The sequence below is a fragment of the Pecten maximus genome, chromosome 7 (assembly GCF_902652985.1).
Source record: "Pecten maximus chromosome 7, xPecMax1.1, whole genome shotgun sequence".
NCBI lineage: Eukaryota > Metazoa > Mollusca > Bivalvia > Pectinida > Pectinidae > Pecten > Pecten maximus.
In genome coordinates, this window is record NC_047021.1 from 18,277,707 (window position 1) to 18,294,585 (window position 16,879).

The 16,879-nt window shown below is 34.6% G+C and overlaps 1 protein-coding gene and 5 non-coding genes across 6 annotated transcripts; 4 read left to right on the forward strand and 2 right to left on the reverse strand.

The window, feature by feature from the left end:
• Positions 1-190: 190 nt before the first annotated feature.
• Positions 191-8,980, forward strand: LOC117331807 (phosphate carrier protein, mitochondrial-like). The gene is made up of 7 exons (XM_033890704.1): positions 191-293; positions 436-519; positions 973-1,274; positions 1,680-1,861; positions 6,106-6,278; positions 7,153-7,263; positions 8,071-8,980. Exons 2-7 carry the CDS (start codon positions 441-443, stop codon positions 8,229-8,231), a joined length of 1,008 nt encoding a protein of 335 aa, XP_033746595.1. The 5' UTR covers positions 191-293; positions 436-440; the 3' UTR covers positions 8,232-8,980.
• On the forward strand, positions 3,934-4,167 carry LOC117331963. The gene has a single exon (XR_004533712.1). It is a non-coding gene; the product is annotated as a small nucleolar RNA SNORA53 (small nucleolar RNA).
• LOC117331964 lies at positions 7,712-7,944 on the forward strand. The gene has a single exon (XR_004533713.1). It is a non-coding gene; the product is annotated as a small nucleolar RNA SNORA53 (small nucleolar RNA).
• A 3,861-nt stretch (positions 8,981-12,841) lies between the features above and the next one.
• On the reverse strand, positions 12,842-12,915 carry Trnan-guu. The gene has a single exon. It is a non-coding gene; the product is annotated as a tRNA-Asn (tRNA).
• A 2,297-nt stretch (positions 12,916-15,212) lies between these two features.
• Positions 15,213-15,286, reverse strand: Trnan-guu. The gene has a single exon. It is a non-coding gene; the product is annotated as a tRNA-Asn (tRNA).
• Positions 15,287-16,570: 1,284 nt separating this feature from the next.
• Positions 16,571-16,644, forward strand: Trnan-guu. The gene has a single exon. It is a non-coding gene; the product is annotated as a tRNA-Asn (tRNA).
• Positions 16,645-16,879: the final 235 nt, after the last annotated feature.

The window sequence follows — 16,879 nt, forward strand, 5'->3', positions numbered from 1 at the left end:
AAGGCAGATAATCCAGTCTTAGCGGTATACAGAGAAATATTGTACGAGGCTATCACACCATATTTTAATATTAAATAAACTTTCTAATGATACGCCGTCATTTGTATGAAATCTAGAAAAAACAAACATGAAAACAGAAAGTCAATTTTGGAAAGCAATTCTAGATGCAAATAATATAAGACAGTCTATGGTATATTATGACGTCACAAAACATCGTATCCAATCAGCCTTTTAAATTGTCGGTGTCCACGTGATAGTTTGCCGGTGTCTTTTTCGCCCGAACACGCCATTCGGTAAGGTTCATTTATCATTATTTACAGTTATTTCAAGTGTTTTCTCCTCAGTAATCACAGCTAAAATTATTTATGACTACATATTCTTTAAATCGTTCTTTAAAGTTTACTATTACACTCAATTGAATCGTTGTACTTTCAGCCAAAATGGATCCAAAGCGACAAGTTACATCGAGTAAATTCGTCAACCCTTTCAGGGCGAGCTGTCAGTCATCTTCTTCACAAGGTAAACTGATCTTTGTGTGATGTTAGTTTCAAAGTTCAATGAGACTTCCTTCAGTTCATCATTTATTTTACTTACAACACATTTTTTTGTGAAAATGTAATATACTTGACTTTATGTCAGTGCTGTTTTTTGCTGGAATAAGTGTACAATTTCATGGTCACTCCAAGGGCAATTTGACCCTGCAGTTTTAGAGTCATTCGATGTTGTGTCGACACAGGTCGGAATTAGACCTAATGATTACATGTAAAATATGAATTAAAGTATTTGTATGTTGTACAAATTATACAATGTTTTCTCCCTATATTACTATATTTACATATTGTTAATACTTATTTTGACTGCTGCTCATTTGATTCACACTTGGACGTTAATTACATTTATCTATCAACTAGTAACAGGTCATGATGATGCTGTACGCTAAAAATGTCCTTTTTTTTTTTTTATACATTTCAGAAAACAGCTGTGAATTTGGTTCCAACAAATATTTTATGCTTTGTGGGTTTGGTGGCATCCTAAGCTGTGGTCTCACCCATACTGCTCTTGTACCACTTGATTTAGTAAAATGCAGAATTCAAGTAGATCCAGCAAAATACAAGAATATTGGCACAGGGTTCAAGCTGACCTTGAAAGAGAATGGAACGAGAGGTCTGGGTTTAGGATGGGCACCAACTTTAATTGGGTACTCAATGCAAGGACTTTGTAAATTTGGCTTCTATGAAGTTTTCAAGAATGTATACAGCGACCTAATTGGCGAGGTTTGTATGTTTTATATCAATCAATTCAAGCATTTATAACTGGTAAATTGAAATAAAAATGTATTAAAACATTTTAAAATAAAGCTGGATGCCTCAAAACATATCCATAACATTTCCCCCTATTTTGGTTACTGTTTTTGCAGATATTTCCCTTTCTGTTCATGATCGATCCGTAATCAATTTGATCGATCAGTAAACGATCATCAATTTTTTAAGGAATGGCAATGATCAATCATGAAATTTAAAGTGATTCCTCAACACTAGATGCAATAATATTGATCCTCTAAACCTCTAAGCTCTATGTACAGCTTTATTGTGCACAGGAATTCTAACATTTTTTCTAGTGATTTCAACGTAAATACCACCGCCTTTCTTACTCTAGTCACAAAATTTACTGTTTTACAGGAAAAGACATTTTTGTGGAGAACATCTCTCTACCTTGCAGCTAGTGCATCGGCAGAGTTCTTTGCAGACATTGCACTTTGTCCCATGGAGGCTGTAAAAGTGCGTATTCAAACACAGCCTGGATGGTCTACAACTCTCCGTACTGGCGTGCCTAGGATCATGCAAGAGGAAGGACTGTCTGGGTAACTAATATTAACTCCTTCCAAACTCTATTCCAATTGATACATAACAGTAACTAGGCGAGGGCCTTTTCTGAGGGATTAGTGGTTTTAGGGGTCAGTGATTGGGCAACATTTTGGAGTAAAAGTACAAGTGGTGTATTTGGTATTGATACATAACAGTAACTAGGCGAGGACCTTTTCTGAGGGATTAGTGGTTTTAGGGGTCAGTGATTGGGCAACATTTTGGAGTAAAAGTACAAGTGGTGTATTTGGTATTAAAGACATATACCCTGAATATGCAGTTTCCTCCCAATATGTTTTTACCATCCAGCATTTTTCCTCCCAAAATGAATGGTTCTAAAAAAAAGATCCCAAACCACTGGATAAAAAACTGAATAGCTTAATTTTCCCCAGATATACAGTACCCCAAAATTCATGACGCCTGAACATTTTAGATTCATGAGATAAACACTTCAATACACAATAACTTGCTTTGTTTGGAATAATTTTATTCATTTCTAAGATCCAACCTTGCAGATGTTTTTCTTTCGCATATCTTTCTAAACATATGAATATGAGAAAAAGTGTTTAAATACAGTGCATTCCGCTTAATTGGGTTGCCTATTTGCGGGGACTTTTTACCCGATTAACCGACTTATGCAATAAGCCGAAATGCACGTCGCCATCTTGGATTTGGTCCGTAATGGTTGTCAGACTTGGGTCGATTTTGGATGAAAATATTTGCGTTATTATTGTTAATAAACAGTGTTTTTGTTTGTGCTTTTACTGATGTTAAATTGTCAGATTACTATTACTAATTGTATAAAAATACATGTATTAAAATAATAAAACCTTACAGATTCTTTCTTATTCGCGACACAGTACAATCGCAGCACCTCAAATCGGGGGTCATACATCCGATCCCTGTTTCATCCACGTGTTCCTAATTTGACATACGATCTAAGGACTCGCCGACAATTACAGCTAAAATCATTTATGTTTATCCTAGAGGCATTCTTTTGTTCGCTATTACGTTTTTAATATTCCATATTATTTCCAATTGCCAAAGCACAGAGATCGGAGAAACCAAGTTTATTTGGGTCGTTCCCTGTGGTATAAATACGACCTTGACAGTACTGGCAGTCACTGATAAAACAACACGAAATCCAATGCAATGTTTTTATTAACCAGTTCTAATCCTTACCTGAATAGGAATTATAAGCTAACGTCGGGCGTCTGTCTTTTATTTGCTCACTGCTGTTTTTTTAATAACTCACCTGTGTACCGGTGTCGTCACATTTCCCCGTGGCGAAGCCCTCACTTTTGATTCGCCACAGTTAGCGGTGATATCAATCGATTTGTAGCAATGTCAGACCCAGGTCAAAACTTATTGTTTTGGTTTCTGCTTCGAAGATTTTACATCCCAGAAGTAAAAGTTTAATTGTCTAGTAGCTTAATTATGCTTTTAAACCCCCATTACTTTGACCTGTTGCTGACTCTAAAAATAACATTTAATTTTACCCACAATTCTTAATTAACAACAACACAGTTCTGAACATGACAAATCCCCCAACATAACATTATCGTTTAAGGTAATATTTTACAGTTTTTTGACATTTTAACCATCTAAATTACCCTATTTGTTGATAAATGTCTAAAACTTAAAGAAATACGTGATGACTTTCTTGAAAATCGGAGCATTTCTATTTTTTTTGTCAAATTATCGTATTCGAATAACCGAAAAATACGACTTTTCCAACCTAATTAAATGATTTTTTTTAACATGATTCAAGAGAAAATGGTTTTGGTTTTTGAATTTTTACCCCAATAAACGAAATACCCTATTAAGCGTTACCCGATTAACTGGAATGTACTGTAATAGTTAAACAAGCCAAATAAACTAAAGCACACAAAAAGGCTCTTCTTCATTTGAAGCTAAAATGAGGTTAAATTGGTTATGTGCTATGTATTACAAATGGAATATATTGATATTTTCTTGCTGCTGCACACTTTAAAGATTCCTGTTGTTATGTTCTATGTGATAGAGTTGGAGGGGTATATGCTGGTCTCAGTTTACTTGAACGCAGTTTCATAACACGCTCCTTAGATCCACCCTTGGGACATGAACACAAGACCGGCCTACATGGAAGCACCTCTGTGTAGGCCTAGTATTGTATTGTCCAGCAACTTTGTTGGTTGTACGTCGAGGGTGATTGAGTCATTGGCGTGTAACATAAATATACCTGAGTCATAGGTCCTACGCTGGCCATGCTGTTAATTCACTGTAACATCTATGCATGGTCAGTTTAACCTGTGACTTGGACAATTTACACTTATTAAACAAAAAATATAATAAGTTGAAAATTATAGTAAAAATTTTGAGGTAAGCTCAAAAAGTCAGTAGGATGACAAGAAACTAACCTTTTTTCAACTCATTGGTCAGGTGAATTTTCAGGTGGGTACTTCTGCAATATTATTGTGCCATCAACATATCAAGTACTTCTCTAGTGACAATAGTATCGCAATACACTACCTATTGGCGATACTCGTGCGATAGTAAAGTTGACAAGAGTTTTGCCCCTTCCTACTTTAGTCTTTTTAATAGGTTTTCATCAAATGAAGATTATTTTGATTAAACACTCAATAATTGTTATAAAAATGGTTTGTATGTCTGATCTAAGTTGTCTGTATGGAAAAACTTTGGTATCCTGAAAGTCGATCATACATGGTGGTATATTATGTATAAATCCCAACAGTATGCTTTATGTACCATTTACTGAAAAGAAAGGATAATGATTCTGGTCTTCAGTTCCACATCCAGGGACATAATCAACTTCTAACACAAGTATTCACTTAACAAGTTGCAGTGCAGAGCAGATTGGCAATACAAGATCATTTGGCCTCTAGTTTGTTACACCAAATTTGCCTGACCACCTTGTCCCTGAATTATTTTCCATTTTTAGCTCGTCTCTTCGAAGAAGAGTGAGAGCTTATGTCGTCATTCCGGCATCGGCGTTGGTTTTCCAAATGTTAAATTTTTGGTGCAAGTGTTGAAAGGCATAGTAATTTATGGTAATATGGTTCTGTGGGGGGTCAAACTATCCCCTGCCGGAGTTAAACTAAAAGATTTTTAGGAAAAAAACCAGATTTTTGAAAATGTTTGGACTTAGAAAATGTTTGCGTTAAGTTTTTGGTGCAAGTGTTGAAAGGTATTAATACATCACTTTATAATTGTACTAGGGTGTTGATACTTGGTAATAGCGTCCCTCTGGAGTTAAACTATACCCTGCCAGAGTTAAACTAAAAGATTTTTTTTGGAAAAAAACAGATTTTTCAAATTTTTGGACTTAAAAAATGTTTGCGTTAAGATTTTGGTGCAAGTGTTGAAAGGTTTTAATACATCATTTTATAATTGTACTAGGGTGTTGATATTTGGCAATAGAATCCCTCTGGAGTAAGACTATCCCTTCCTGGAGTAAAACTTAAAAAAAAATGGATTTTTTTTTTTTTTTTTTTTATAAATATTTTGACTTATAACATTTTTGCGTTACATTTATGTTGCGAGTGTTGAAAGGCATAGTAATACATGGTATTAGTGTCCCTGTGGGGGTTAAACTATCCCTTGCCGGAGTTAAACAAAGATTTTTTTTGGGGGAAAAAAACAGATTTAAAAAACAATTTTTTGCAACTGTGGCAAGCTATTAACACATCACTTTATAATTGTACTAGGGTGCTGATATTTGGTTAAAGAGTCCATCTGGAGTTACACTAACCCTTCTTGGAGTGAAACTGGAAAAAAAACCATGTGAAAATAAATACTCACATTAGACAAATTGGTTCCACATTTTTCAAGGGAGACAACTCTCATTAGGATGATTATCAAAAAACTGAAGAAATGTCCAAAAGCAATTATTTCATATATTTATTCAATCTACAACAGCATAGCTTGTCTCCTGAATGTTTGTCAATTAATAATTTACATATATATATATAATGATATATATATAAATTGGTATGGTTTTGAAAATTGCATGAATACACAATCTGATCAAGAAAACAATATAAATATTATTAATGCAATTTGCGAAACCATACCAATTAATATATTTTAATTATTCATTGACAAACATTTGTGAGACGAGCTATGCTGTTCTCCAACAGCTCTTGTTTTTAAGTCCTTATCATCCAACAAGACGAGATTGAAAATTATGTTGCTATTCTGTCAACCTCACAGTATTACCATAAGTCCCATTGTTTTCCTTCAGGTTTTACAAAGGCCTTGTACCGCTGTGGTGCCGACAGATCCCCTATACAATGATGAAGTTTGCCTGCTTTGAGAGGACTGTGGAGGCACTCTACAAATTTGTTGTACCCAAACCGAGGAGTGAATGCAACAAGAGCGAACAGCTCCTTGTCACCTTCATCGCTGGTTACATTGGTAAGAAATGATCTGGAGAACAGAAAAGCCAATGTGATTAGATCACCTTGAACATATAATATTGCCTTAAACTTAGTTTTGGTATTTGGAATCAGTGAAGAAAGGTCCAATGTAGCCACCAATTTCATTATTTGTGGAAACATTTTCATGATCTTTTCTAAACCAGATAAAATGTTTAGCAGTACAAATTACATGTGTGACTTGCTTTAATAATTCTAATGTTATGTTTTCTTTTCCCATTTTCTGTTTTTTTTTTTTTTAAATGATTATCTTTAAGTTTAATTATCATTTAATATAAATATAAATGACTTCTTCTAAGTGGTACCAGATAAGAAATCTGTTTTCCCTCCCTGTGGACATTTGATATGAGGATACTGATAGGTAAAACTGTCTGAACATTTAGGTAGGGATTGAAGTGTACTTCATACTTTAAAAGTCTGGCAAGTTATTGTATTTAAAAAATTACATGTCACTATAGGCATCTGATAAAATATTTAAAAATATTGTGTGGTCCTTTTAGTGAGATCAGTGACCAAATCATGTTTTTTGAACAAAATCCCATGCCCACCGCGGTGGCCGAGTGGTTAAGGTGTCCTGACACTTTATCACTAGCCCTCCACCTCTGGGTTGCGAGTTCGAAACCTACGTGGGGCAGTTGCCAGGTACTGACCGTAGGCCGATGGTTTTTCTCCGGGTACTCCGGCTTTCCTTCACCTCCAAAACCTGGCACGTCCTTAAATGACCCTGGCTGTTAATAGGACGTTAAACAAAAACAAACCAAACAAACCAAAACCATGCCCACCACAAATAAAAGTTTTGCTTTAAATTTAGTGTATTGACAGAAAGTAAACCATCTATGATTTGCCTGTTTCAGCTGGTGTATTCTGTGCCGTCGTGTCTCACCCTGCTGACACCATTGTTTCCAAGTTGAACCAGGACAAAGGAAGTACCGCTGTTCAGGTAGCCAAAAAATTGGGCATGAAAGGTAGGTTGAACAAAGGTTTTTTATTTGTTTGCTAATTAGATAGAACTTCGTATATCCAAACTGGCATGCTAGCCTGAGTGTGTACATTTAGTAAACTAGAAGACAAATTGTCAATTGTTTAATGGCCAGTAAAATATCTATTAAAAGAAATGGTTTTATGTTATACTGTTTATAATTTCTCAAGAACTCAAATGGGATATTGAAACATTCTGCTTTACAAGTGCAATATATTGTTTTTAAGATTGAAACAACCAATTCTACATCTGAACATTGGAATGAAGAACATTCTGATTGCTTATTTATCCATTGATTTTGTGCTATGTATTACAAGTGGAATATATTGATATTTTCTTGCTGTTGCACACTTTAAAGATTCCTGTTGTTATGTTCTATGTGATAGAGTTGGAGGGGTATATGCTGGTCTCAGTTTACTTGAACACAGTTTCATAACACGCTCCTTAGATCCACCCTTGGGACATGAACACAAGACCGGCCTACATGGAAGCACCTCTGTGTAGGCCTAGTATTGTATTGTCCAGCAACTTTGTTGGTTGTACGTCGAGGGTGATTGAGTCATTGGCGTGTAACATAAATATACCTCATTCAGGGGTCCTACACTGGCCACACTGTCCATTCAGTTGACCTTTGTGTGTGGTCAGTTTGACCCTTGGATTGGACAGTATAATTAATGTCATTTGGAGGATTGTGCCCCTGTTGTAATGAAGGGCAATGTATTGAGTGCTATAATGGGTGTATTTTCAAACGTCGTGAGACCTCTTCTGATTGTATGATACTTTTATCTTACAGGATTATGGATGGGACTTGGACCCAGGATCCTCATGATTGGTACCCTTACTGCACTTCAGTGGTTCATCTACGATTCTGTCAAGGTCTACTTCAGACTTCCTCGTCCACCACCACCAGAGATGCCCGAATCACTCAAGCGTAAATTGGGCAAGACTGATTAATATATCGAGTCAATAGGAAAAACAGTGAATTGGCAGTAGGTGTATGGTTAGAACTATGAAACAATTTCTGTGATGCAAAATGGACAGATACTTTGAAGTGATTGTGTAACTTTTTATCATCACGTTTGGAAACATGGCAAGGCCTTGGCATCATCAAGGTGATAAGGTCTTAAGTGAAAAAGTGTTTTGTTTCTGACACTTCTAAGCCTTTCAACATTGAAGGGTTACCAAACTCTTTTCTTGATATTTTTGTTGTGTTGAGTCTTAATCTAAAATACAAACAAATAGGTTTTCTGTTTTGTTATTCTTTACTGAACAATTAATGCAGTGGTTTATGTATCGTAATATAAACAATTAATGCAGTGGTTTATGTATCATAATAAAAGCCATTTTCATCGAAACTTTGGAAAACAGAGTTTCTCTGTAAATCAAAACTCTCAGAACACAGTTTCGATAAAAGTTTGTACAACTATGTATTTACTTAACATGTGAACGATATAGAAGATTTGCAGGTCAATCATTCATTTGGTCAGTGTTTTAACGGACAAGGAGTTGAATATTTATAATAAAGTTTTGGAAATTGTTGACTTGCCATGTTTGTTATTAATCAATAGAAGATATGCTAATACCTAGGCTATCATGCTATTCTTTGGGACCTAACTAACATTTGGTGTGATTTTTAGTGTACATTTGTGAGATGAAAGGAATGGAGAATTGTGCACAAGTTAATAAATAACACTGAAGTTTTACATTTGTTTTCTTATTTAATTCATCAGGAGACAAATGCATTTTCTAGTGTTACATATTTCTGTCCCAGTTTCATTGTCGGTTTTGGATTACTTTTGACTCTTTAACTTGTTTCTCCTTTTTATACCCCTGCATCGAAGTTAGGGGGGTATACTGGAATTAGGTTGTCCATCCGTCTGTAGACACATTTTGTCCGGACAACTCCTCCTAAACCACTTTCTTTTTCTCAAAATTATGGTTGCTATGGCAACTAGTCACTATAAACAGGTTTTCTGATAAGAACCATAACTTTAAGTTTGTCCGGACAACTCCTCCTAAACCTATGGGCCGATTTCAATGAAACTTAACACAAATATAGAGGACCATGTGTAGATGTGCATGCCACTTTATTTTTCTCAAAATTATGGTTGCTATGGCAACTGGTCACTATAAACAGGTTTTCCGATGAGAACCATACCTTTAACGTGTCATGCCACTTTATTTTTCTCAAAATTATGGTTGCTATGGCAACTGGTCACTATAAACAGGTTTTCCGATGAGAACCATACCTTTAAGTTTGTCCAGACAACTCCTCCTGAAGCGAATGGCCGATTTCAATGAAACCTCACACAAATATAGAGGACCCTGTGTAGATGTGCATGCCACTTTCTTTTTCTCAAAATTATGGTTGCTATAGCAACTGGTCACTATATTACTGGGTTATCTTAGTTAGCCTCTAATAAGAGTTCCAATTCACCATTGTATCGTGCAGATTGCGGGGGTATTAGTCAGCCATCCTGGCGACTGTTCTAGTTTAGATGTAGGACAAGCTCTCCAGTGTGTTTTTGGTGATAAAATATCCATCAAAAATTTGAAAGCTATCTTGATTCAAGATTCCTCCTACCCCCCTACCCCCATCTTATAATTTAAGATAAAAAATAAGTACATGTACTACACGGTTATTAAATCAGGATATGTCTATACTCTAAGAAAATATGTAATACACAGTTGTTGAATCAGGACGATGTCTGAAAATATTCACTACACTTGTTAAATTAGGATGATGACTATACTCATGACAAATCACATTATGTATTGCACGGTTGCTAAATCTGGACACTAAGAAAATATGTACTACACAGTTAAATCAGGATGAGGTCTATAATCTAATAGAACAGCAATACACGGAAAAAATTCCGAATTCTGCTGAGGCAAACGAGGTTTATGGCTATTGAACTGGGATCAAGCAGAGATGGAAAGCAGTTTAACTTGGACTAGTGTAGTGTCTAAAGGGTCATCCGAGATATTAAATGTCCTTCAATAGCACCTATCTACCAAAACCAGAACGAAGCTCAGATTGAATCTCTTCAGATATCTTGGTGGTATCATATTCTGTTATATCTGTGAAATAGGTAACAGTCTTGGTTTTCACTAGATGAAATAGTTGAAAAGAAAGTGACATGATATAAACTTAAGATTATAACCAGCAGTGAACCTGAGACATGTTGTAGACTCAGATGGGAAATACACCAGCAGTGAACCTGTGTGTCAAATAATGCATAAAATACTTGGGAGGGGACGGGATGGGATTTGATCTTGAGGGCAAATATCTTTTTGTCAGTATGTATGTGTTTTTTACCATAATATCAAATGATTTGACATTAGTGTATAATATTTCATTTATATTAGGTCAAATCTTAACCTTAAGTATAAATAAATATGACCCGTGTCACATACGTATACTGGTAATCAAATATTTCCTTTAACGTCAAAAATATTTGCCATTATCAATATCTACATAATAACAGGAGGGATATTTTTTCCCTTTAGGGGTATAAATTGTACATAATGGCAAGATGTTTTAAAAAAGGTGAAACAATTTTCTTTTACTTGATTGTTAAGAAATGTTAACATTTGGACCAAAACATTTTTATACTAAGGGGTAAAAGATTTGACCTTAATGGCAAATTAGGTAAAGTCTTTAATTGTTTTGCCATTATGTAAAATGGCATCAATTTAATCTTAAAGCCAAGTATTGTTTGGATTATTTTACACACTGGCATGTGATTGATGCTTTTCTGTTGAAGTGTGTCCCTCATGTGTATTTAATTCGTTTGGAGTAACACTGCTGAGCCTTGCGACCTATTGGATTCCATGAAAGCTAGATGAAACTCGCATTGAATGCAAGAGTTATCTCGCTTCTCATAATTTATAAATGTATATGGTATACAGGTACTTCTCGCGAAATGCATTTTTCTGCTCAGCTAGCAACATGAATGAAGTTGGGTCATGTGAGCCGTTTTACTACATGTTTTACTATTAAATACACTTTTTTTTAAAGTTAGGATGGGGGGGGGGGGGGGAGGGGGTAACTGCGGGACTTGGATTTACATCAAAAGTTAAAAACAAGTTATATATGTTTGTTTTTACTACGATGATTTTGTGGCAAAGCAGTAAAACACATTTTGTAGGTCTTTTTCTAATCCATTTTTCTTCTTTACAGTACTTATGTAAATACTAGTGAGTGTTTTTATTTGGGCATTAAGTAATTATATGTCTTATAGATCTATATTTCAACTTTCTCAAGTTCCACAAATGGGATTGAGCTCTAGTTTGTCTGAAATGATCCTGAGATGTCTCTGACCAAGAGTTGTTATTTTTGGGGTTGTCTGAAATTCAATATGGCCACCTTGACCGCCATCTTGAAAAACATATTTTAAACTTCTCCAGTTCAATTGGTGCCTGTAGAGCTGGGAATTGGTAGGGATGTTAAGGAAGGGAAGTCAACAAAGTGTTGCTATTTTTCGGTTTCATAAAAACTTTGACACAGCAGCCATGGTGGCCATTTTGTAACATGATTGTGCAATCATGGTCTTCTTCTCAAGTTCCGTCAGTGGGTTTAGCTCAATCTTACTATAAAGTGATCCATAGATGGTCCGGACCAAATATTGTTGTTTTTTTCGGTTGGTCCAGAATCCAAGATTTCCGCCATGACCAACAGTACCACTTCACTTGCTCCTGAGTATTTATGGGATGGTCTTTAGAGTCAGATAATCGTTAAGGCCCATGGACCTCTTATCAATCATACATTTGTTGCCGTAGTTGGAAAATTAAATGCCTATTTCTATTGTATACATATAATTTTAAGACAAACAATTTTAAATACATACATGATACAAAGTGCGATATGATATGGAGTACCTTCATAAGATGCATATACTAATTAGCATATCATCATTGATTTATCTTTACAGATAGATTGTTTATTTGCCTTTACATTTTCCCCCTAACCATTTCAATTCTCTCAAATTTTGTGGATTTGGTAAATCTAAAACTTTGAAGACAAATGACATCAATCAAAGAAAACTTGTAAGTAAAATAGGCATCGGACAGGTCAACTGTTTCGGGGAAAGGTGACAACATCTCAAGTTTATACTTACCTTTGATGGTGGATCACAATAAAGAGAAAAATTAACAGCTTCTGTTGAGAAGTTGAAGAAAAATGCTAGATATCTTTAAAGTTAATTGGTGAAATTTGAAGAAAAAAAATTGAGAGTTCATTAAAGGTTTGATAATTGAAATTATTATTATTATTAATTTCATTCTCTTAATCAAAAATTTGTATATTCAAAAATAAAAAGCGGGTACCATGCAAAGAGTTGGATAATATGTATCACACATCGTTTCACTGTTTATTGCCACGTCTCTCGTTTTATGCCATATTTCACTCTGTAGATCTACTCCATACAAAAGTTATTAAAATTTTGATATATATGTTGATATATTTGTAGAAAAAATGCATGCATGAAATCGGTCAATTTTGAATTATTACGAAGTGTATTAAAGATAATCCATTATAATAGATAAAGAAAAAAAAATATCAACGTCCCCGGGTGGGCTTGAACCACCAACCTTTCGGTTAACAGCCGAACGCGCTAACCGATTGCGCCACGGAGACTGGTTGACGCAATGGCAGATTTTTAAAAAGAGAATTAAGGCTGTGAAGGTTATTATTACTCTAGGATATGTGAGAACAATACTGGTAGCTGTAAAGGTCTCTGTAGTGTATAGGTTAATGGTCGAATAATGTTGAATTCAAACACGAATAAATATCTCAAGATTTGCACAAAAATAGTCATGTAGCATATATACCAAAATGTTTGTTTGGACATGAAGCTTCTTTAATACAATCACCAATAATTTGCTGTAGATGCTTTAGTTTCTTCAACAGACCTCTGAAAAACCAATTAATAGCCAAAAGAAAGTGGCAAGAGCTTTTAATACTGATATCAATTATGAAACTTGGGAATTACGTTATCTTATACCAAGGGAGGTAACTGGTGATACTAAACTTATTAACTTTCATTATAAACTACGACACGGGATATTGTAAACCTAAGTTGATGAAATGTAAACTTTTCAGAAACTGAAAGGTGTACATTCTTCATCTATTTTGGGAATGTAGTGTTGTTAGAACATTTTAGCTTTTATTTACAGAAATGTTGAACAACAAATCCCAAATAACTTTACCTAGACACCCCGTGTCCTTTCTTTGAGTAACAGACATAGAACATAATTATGAGATAAACTTTTTAATACTGCTTTTGTACATATATCATCAAAAAACAAGAAAAGATATTTTTAAAAAATGGATTTTTATTAATCGATTTTGTTAGTTAACAGATTAGCGTGTTGGTAAACTACACAATTTCTGTCTATAGTTTTATCATGTTTTGTGAGGAAACAACAGATACATATTCATAATTTACATATATGTGTAATGTACATTCATGTAAACATAAATGATAATTTAGATTGTCGAATTAGAATTATCATGAATATTGTGTTGTAATGTGAAATTGATGTTCATGTATGAAGATTTATGTGATTATGTAGAAAGTAAATCTGAATGAAAAACACAATTAGCATACGATTATAAAAGAAAAGTGGTCAACATGTTTAAAATAACTTTCGTGCCCGGATGGGCTTGAACCACCAACCTTTCGGTTAACAGCCGAACGCGCTTTTTTTTTATCTTTAAAAATATACTTTTAATGTTCCAGCAAATAGGACCCCCGGGGTTGGGGCCCCGAAGGCTCCTCACAGTGCATATTATATATATATCCAAATTTTAAATAATCACAATAGAATCCACGCATTTCCACAGTCTAGCTAATTTTCCCATACTTATATGCATAATAATGTCATTGTAGCTTAATACATGTAAATAAGTGTTACTGAAATACACACACAAGCTCAAAATTTTATCAAATCGATAAGACATATATTGCCAAGTTATCATTTCCCGGAGACATATCCACATCCTTTAATAATTTATTATCTGCAACAATATATTTTCTGAACAATTTGTAATATTTCTTAATGTGATAATAATGCTTGATGTAATCAAAATACTTTCTAAATGTGTATTTGAAAAAAGTTTTTAATCCAATTTATCGCTAACCGATTGCGCCACGGAGACGGCTTATTTACTTCCAAGTTGATAACATAGATCACGTGACCTGGCTCTGCAAACATATTGGCAAAGGGTTCGACGCCTAACAGAGATTTTTGTCTTTTCATTTTTTATCCATTTTTCTTTTAACCCCCTTTTGATACAATAACGTTATAATAATATATTTAAATGTATTTTTAAAACTAAGGGTATGATGTAATTAAACGAGACACTGTTATGATTGACATACTGGCATACACTGAACCTTTATTCTAAGATAGTATTAGTGTTTTAGGAGGCTATCATCGTCGGTAACACATTGCTTATATACTGTGTAAACCACAGCGACTTGGCACAAATGTATGTACTGTATTTTTTTTTTGTGAACTCAAATTATGTCGTATACATGTATTTAAACTACACTATAATGATGATTTTGCGAACCAATAATTCTTGCTTTAGAAAACATTAAACAGAAACTCAAATTACCTAAATGATAATTTGGCTGAATCCTTTCAGCACGAAAAGCGCTATCTACATCTGAATAAACTTGTTTACTGCTAAATTATCACGTTTGAAATACGTTGGATACTATGTGAACAGATCTAGATAGTTTGGTGTGGATGATGGTAAGATTTGTATATATACAGTGTATATATTCTTTTTTTAAATAAAATGGTATGTAACATTTGAAAGGAAAGTGCAATACAATAATCTTTTTAATGAAAGTCAAATTCGCGAGGATATCACATTAAGATTGATTCTAAAACGTAAAAAAAAATGTGAATAAAATAATGAAGCGTCCCCGGGTGGGCTTGAACCACCAACCTTTCGGTTAACAGCCGAACGCGCTAACCGATTGCGCCACGGAGACTACATGGCGTGACATTTCACAAACTTATGTGATAGGGGTTCGACGCTCAACACAGACAGATTTTTAAAAGTATTTCTTTTTGTGATTATTTTTTAATAAATAATGTTAAAAGATATGCAATTTCCTAGCGCAGTATGGAGCAGAAGGCAAATTTGATATCTAAATTTGTACTGCGGCCTGTGGTGTCCTTTCTCAAGTACAAACGGCGTGACATGCTGATAAACAACTGAAAATTCGATGTTCCTTATCTAGTTTAATAAAGGTAAGCATTATCTGTTTGGACACGTGTGGGCTTGAACCACGAACCTCTATATTAACAGTCGAAAGCGCTAGATTCTGTTGCTTGAAATAGTGTAGCAAACGTATTAAAGAATGAGATGTATAAGTCACCCGCAGGATATACTGCATCAAAAAAAAAAATAATAAATAAATAAATAAATACACACACAAACACAAATAAAAACAAAAAACAAAAACAAAAAACAACACAATCGCAGGATATTCAATCCAATTCAAGCAATCTAGATAATCTACATATCAGTGTATTGGTTAAAAAAAATCACAAAACAAACGGACAGTCCAACCAGCTCTAAAGTCACCTTTATTACGACAACCAGTCTAGGTTCTCGATGTATCATTCTCAATGTAAGAACCCCGTTATACATGACACCCTTTCTCGGCATTAGGAGATTATTTTGACTTGAGTTATGTTATTCGCCTGGTGGGCTTGAACCAAGAACCTTCCGGGTAACATCCGAACACACTAACCAATCAACTCCACGTATGATATCGCATCATGTACTTAAGGACAACGGGTTCGACTCTCATCAGGTTTATTGAAAAAAATAGTATTATATAATGCAATATTGTTCACTCCTACATACTTGTTGATCTAATATGGCACTATGGACCAAAACTGGGCTCTAGCCTCTAGGTATGCGTTGACCATCTAGGTGAAGAAGCTCCTCTCCGACCTCATTATTAACATGTGATCGGAATTAGATAATTGCATGAATATTTTTGTTCATTAATTAATTTCTAATTGTGAATAATCATATTAATCAGCGTCTGTTAAACTGATAAATGAGGCGAGAAGAATCCCCTTTAACAACAAGATGGTCCGCGATAAGAAGTAATTTAGGTTCATAGCTTGTTGTTAAACAGCATTCAATATGTCCTTAAATGGACAACAAATATAACTATTTCTGTCCCTGCTGTGGGTTGAATTTTTGGTCCATTAATGCACATTATATGCCAGTTAGTCATTGTGTCTCTCAATATGTCGTCTCCGTGGCGCAATCGGTTAGCGCGTTCGGCTGTTAACCGAAAGGTTGGTGGTTCAAGCCCACCCGGGGACGTTCTGTTACTTTTTATTTTAATTTTTGAATATATCTTTTTTTTCAAATCTTGAATTATTTGAAAAAAATACATCTAACTATTTCAACTATAAATATTTAAATGATTTGTAATTATAGTTTACCATCATGTATATTTCTTGAAAGGTTTTACATATATCATTATTTGTATCGGAGTCATTTTATTCGTGTAGTGGATTTGGTGAATATTTCTCAAACAGTGAAAAGGAAAATTACC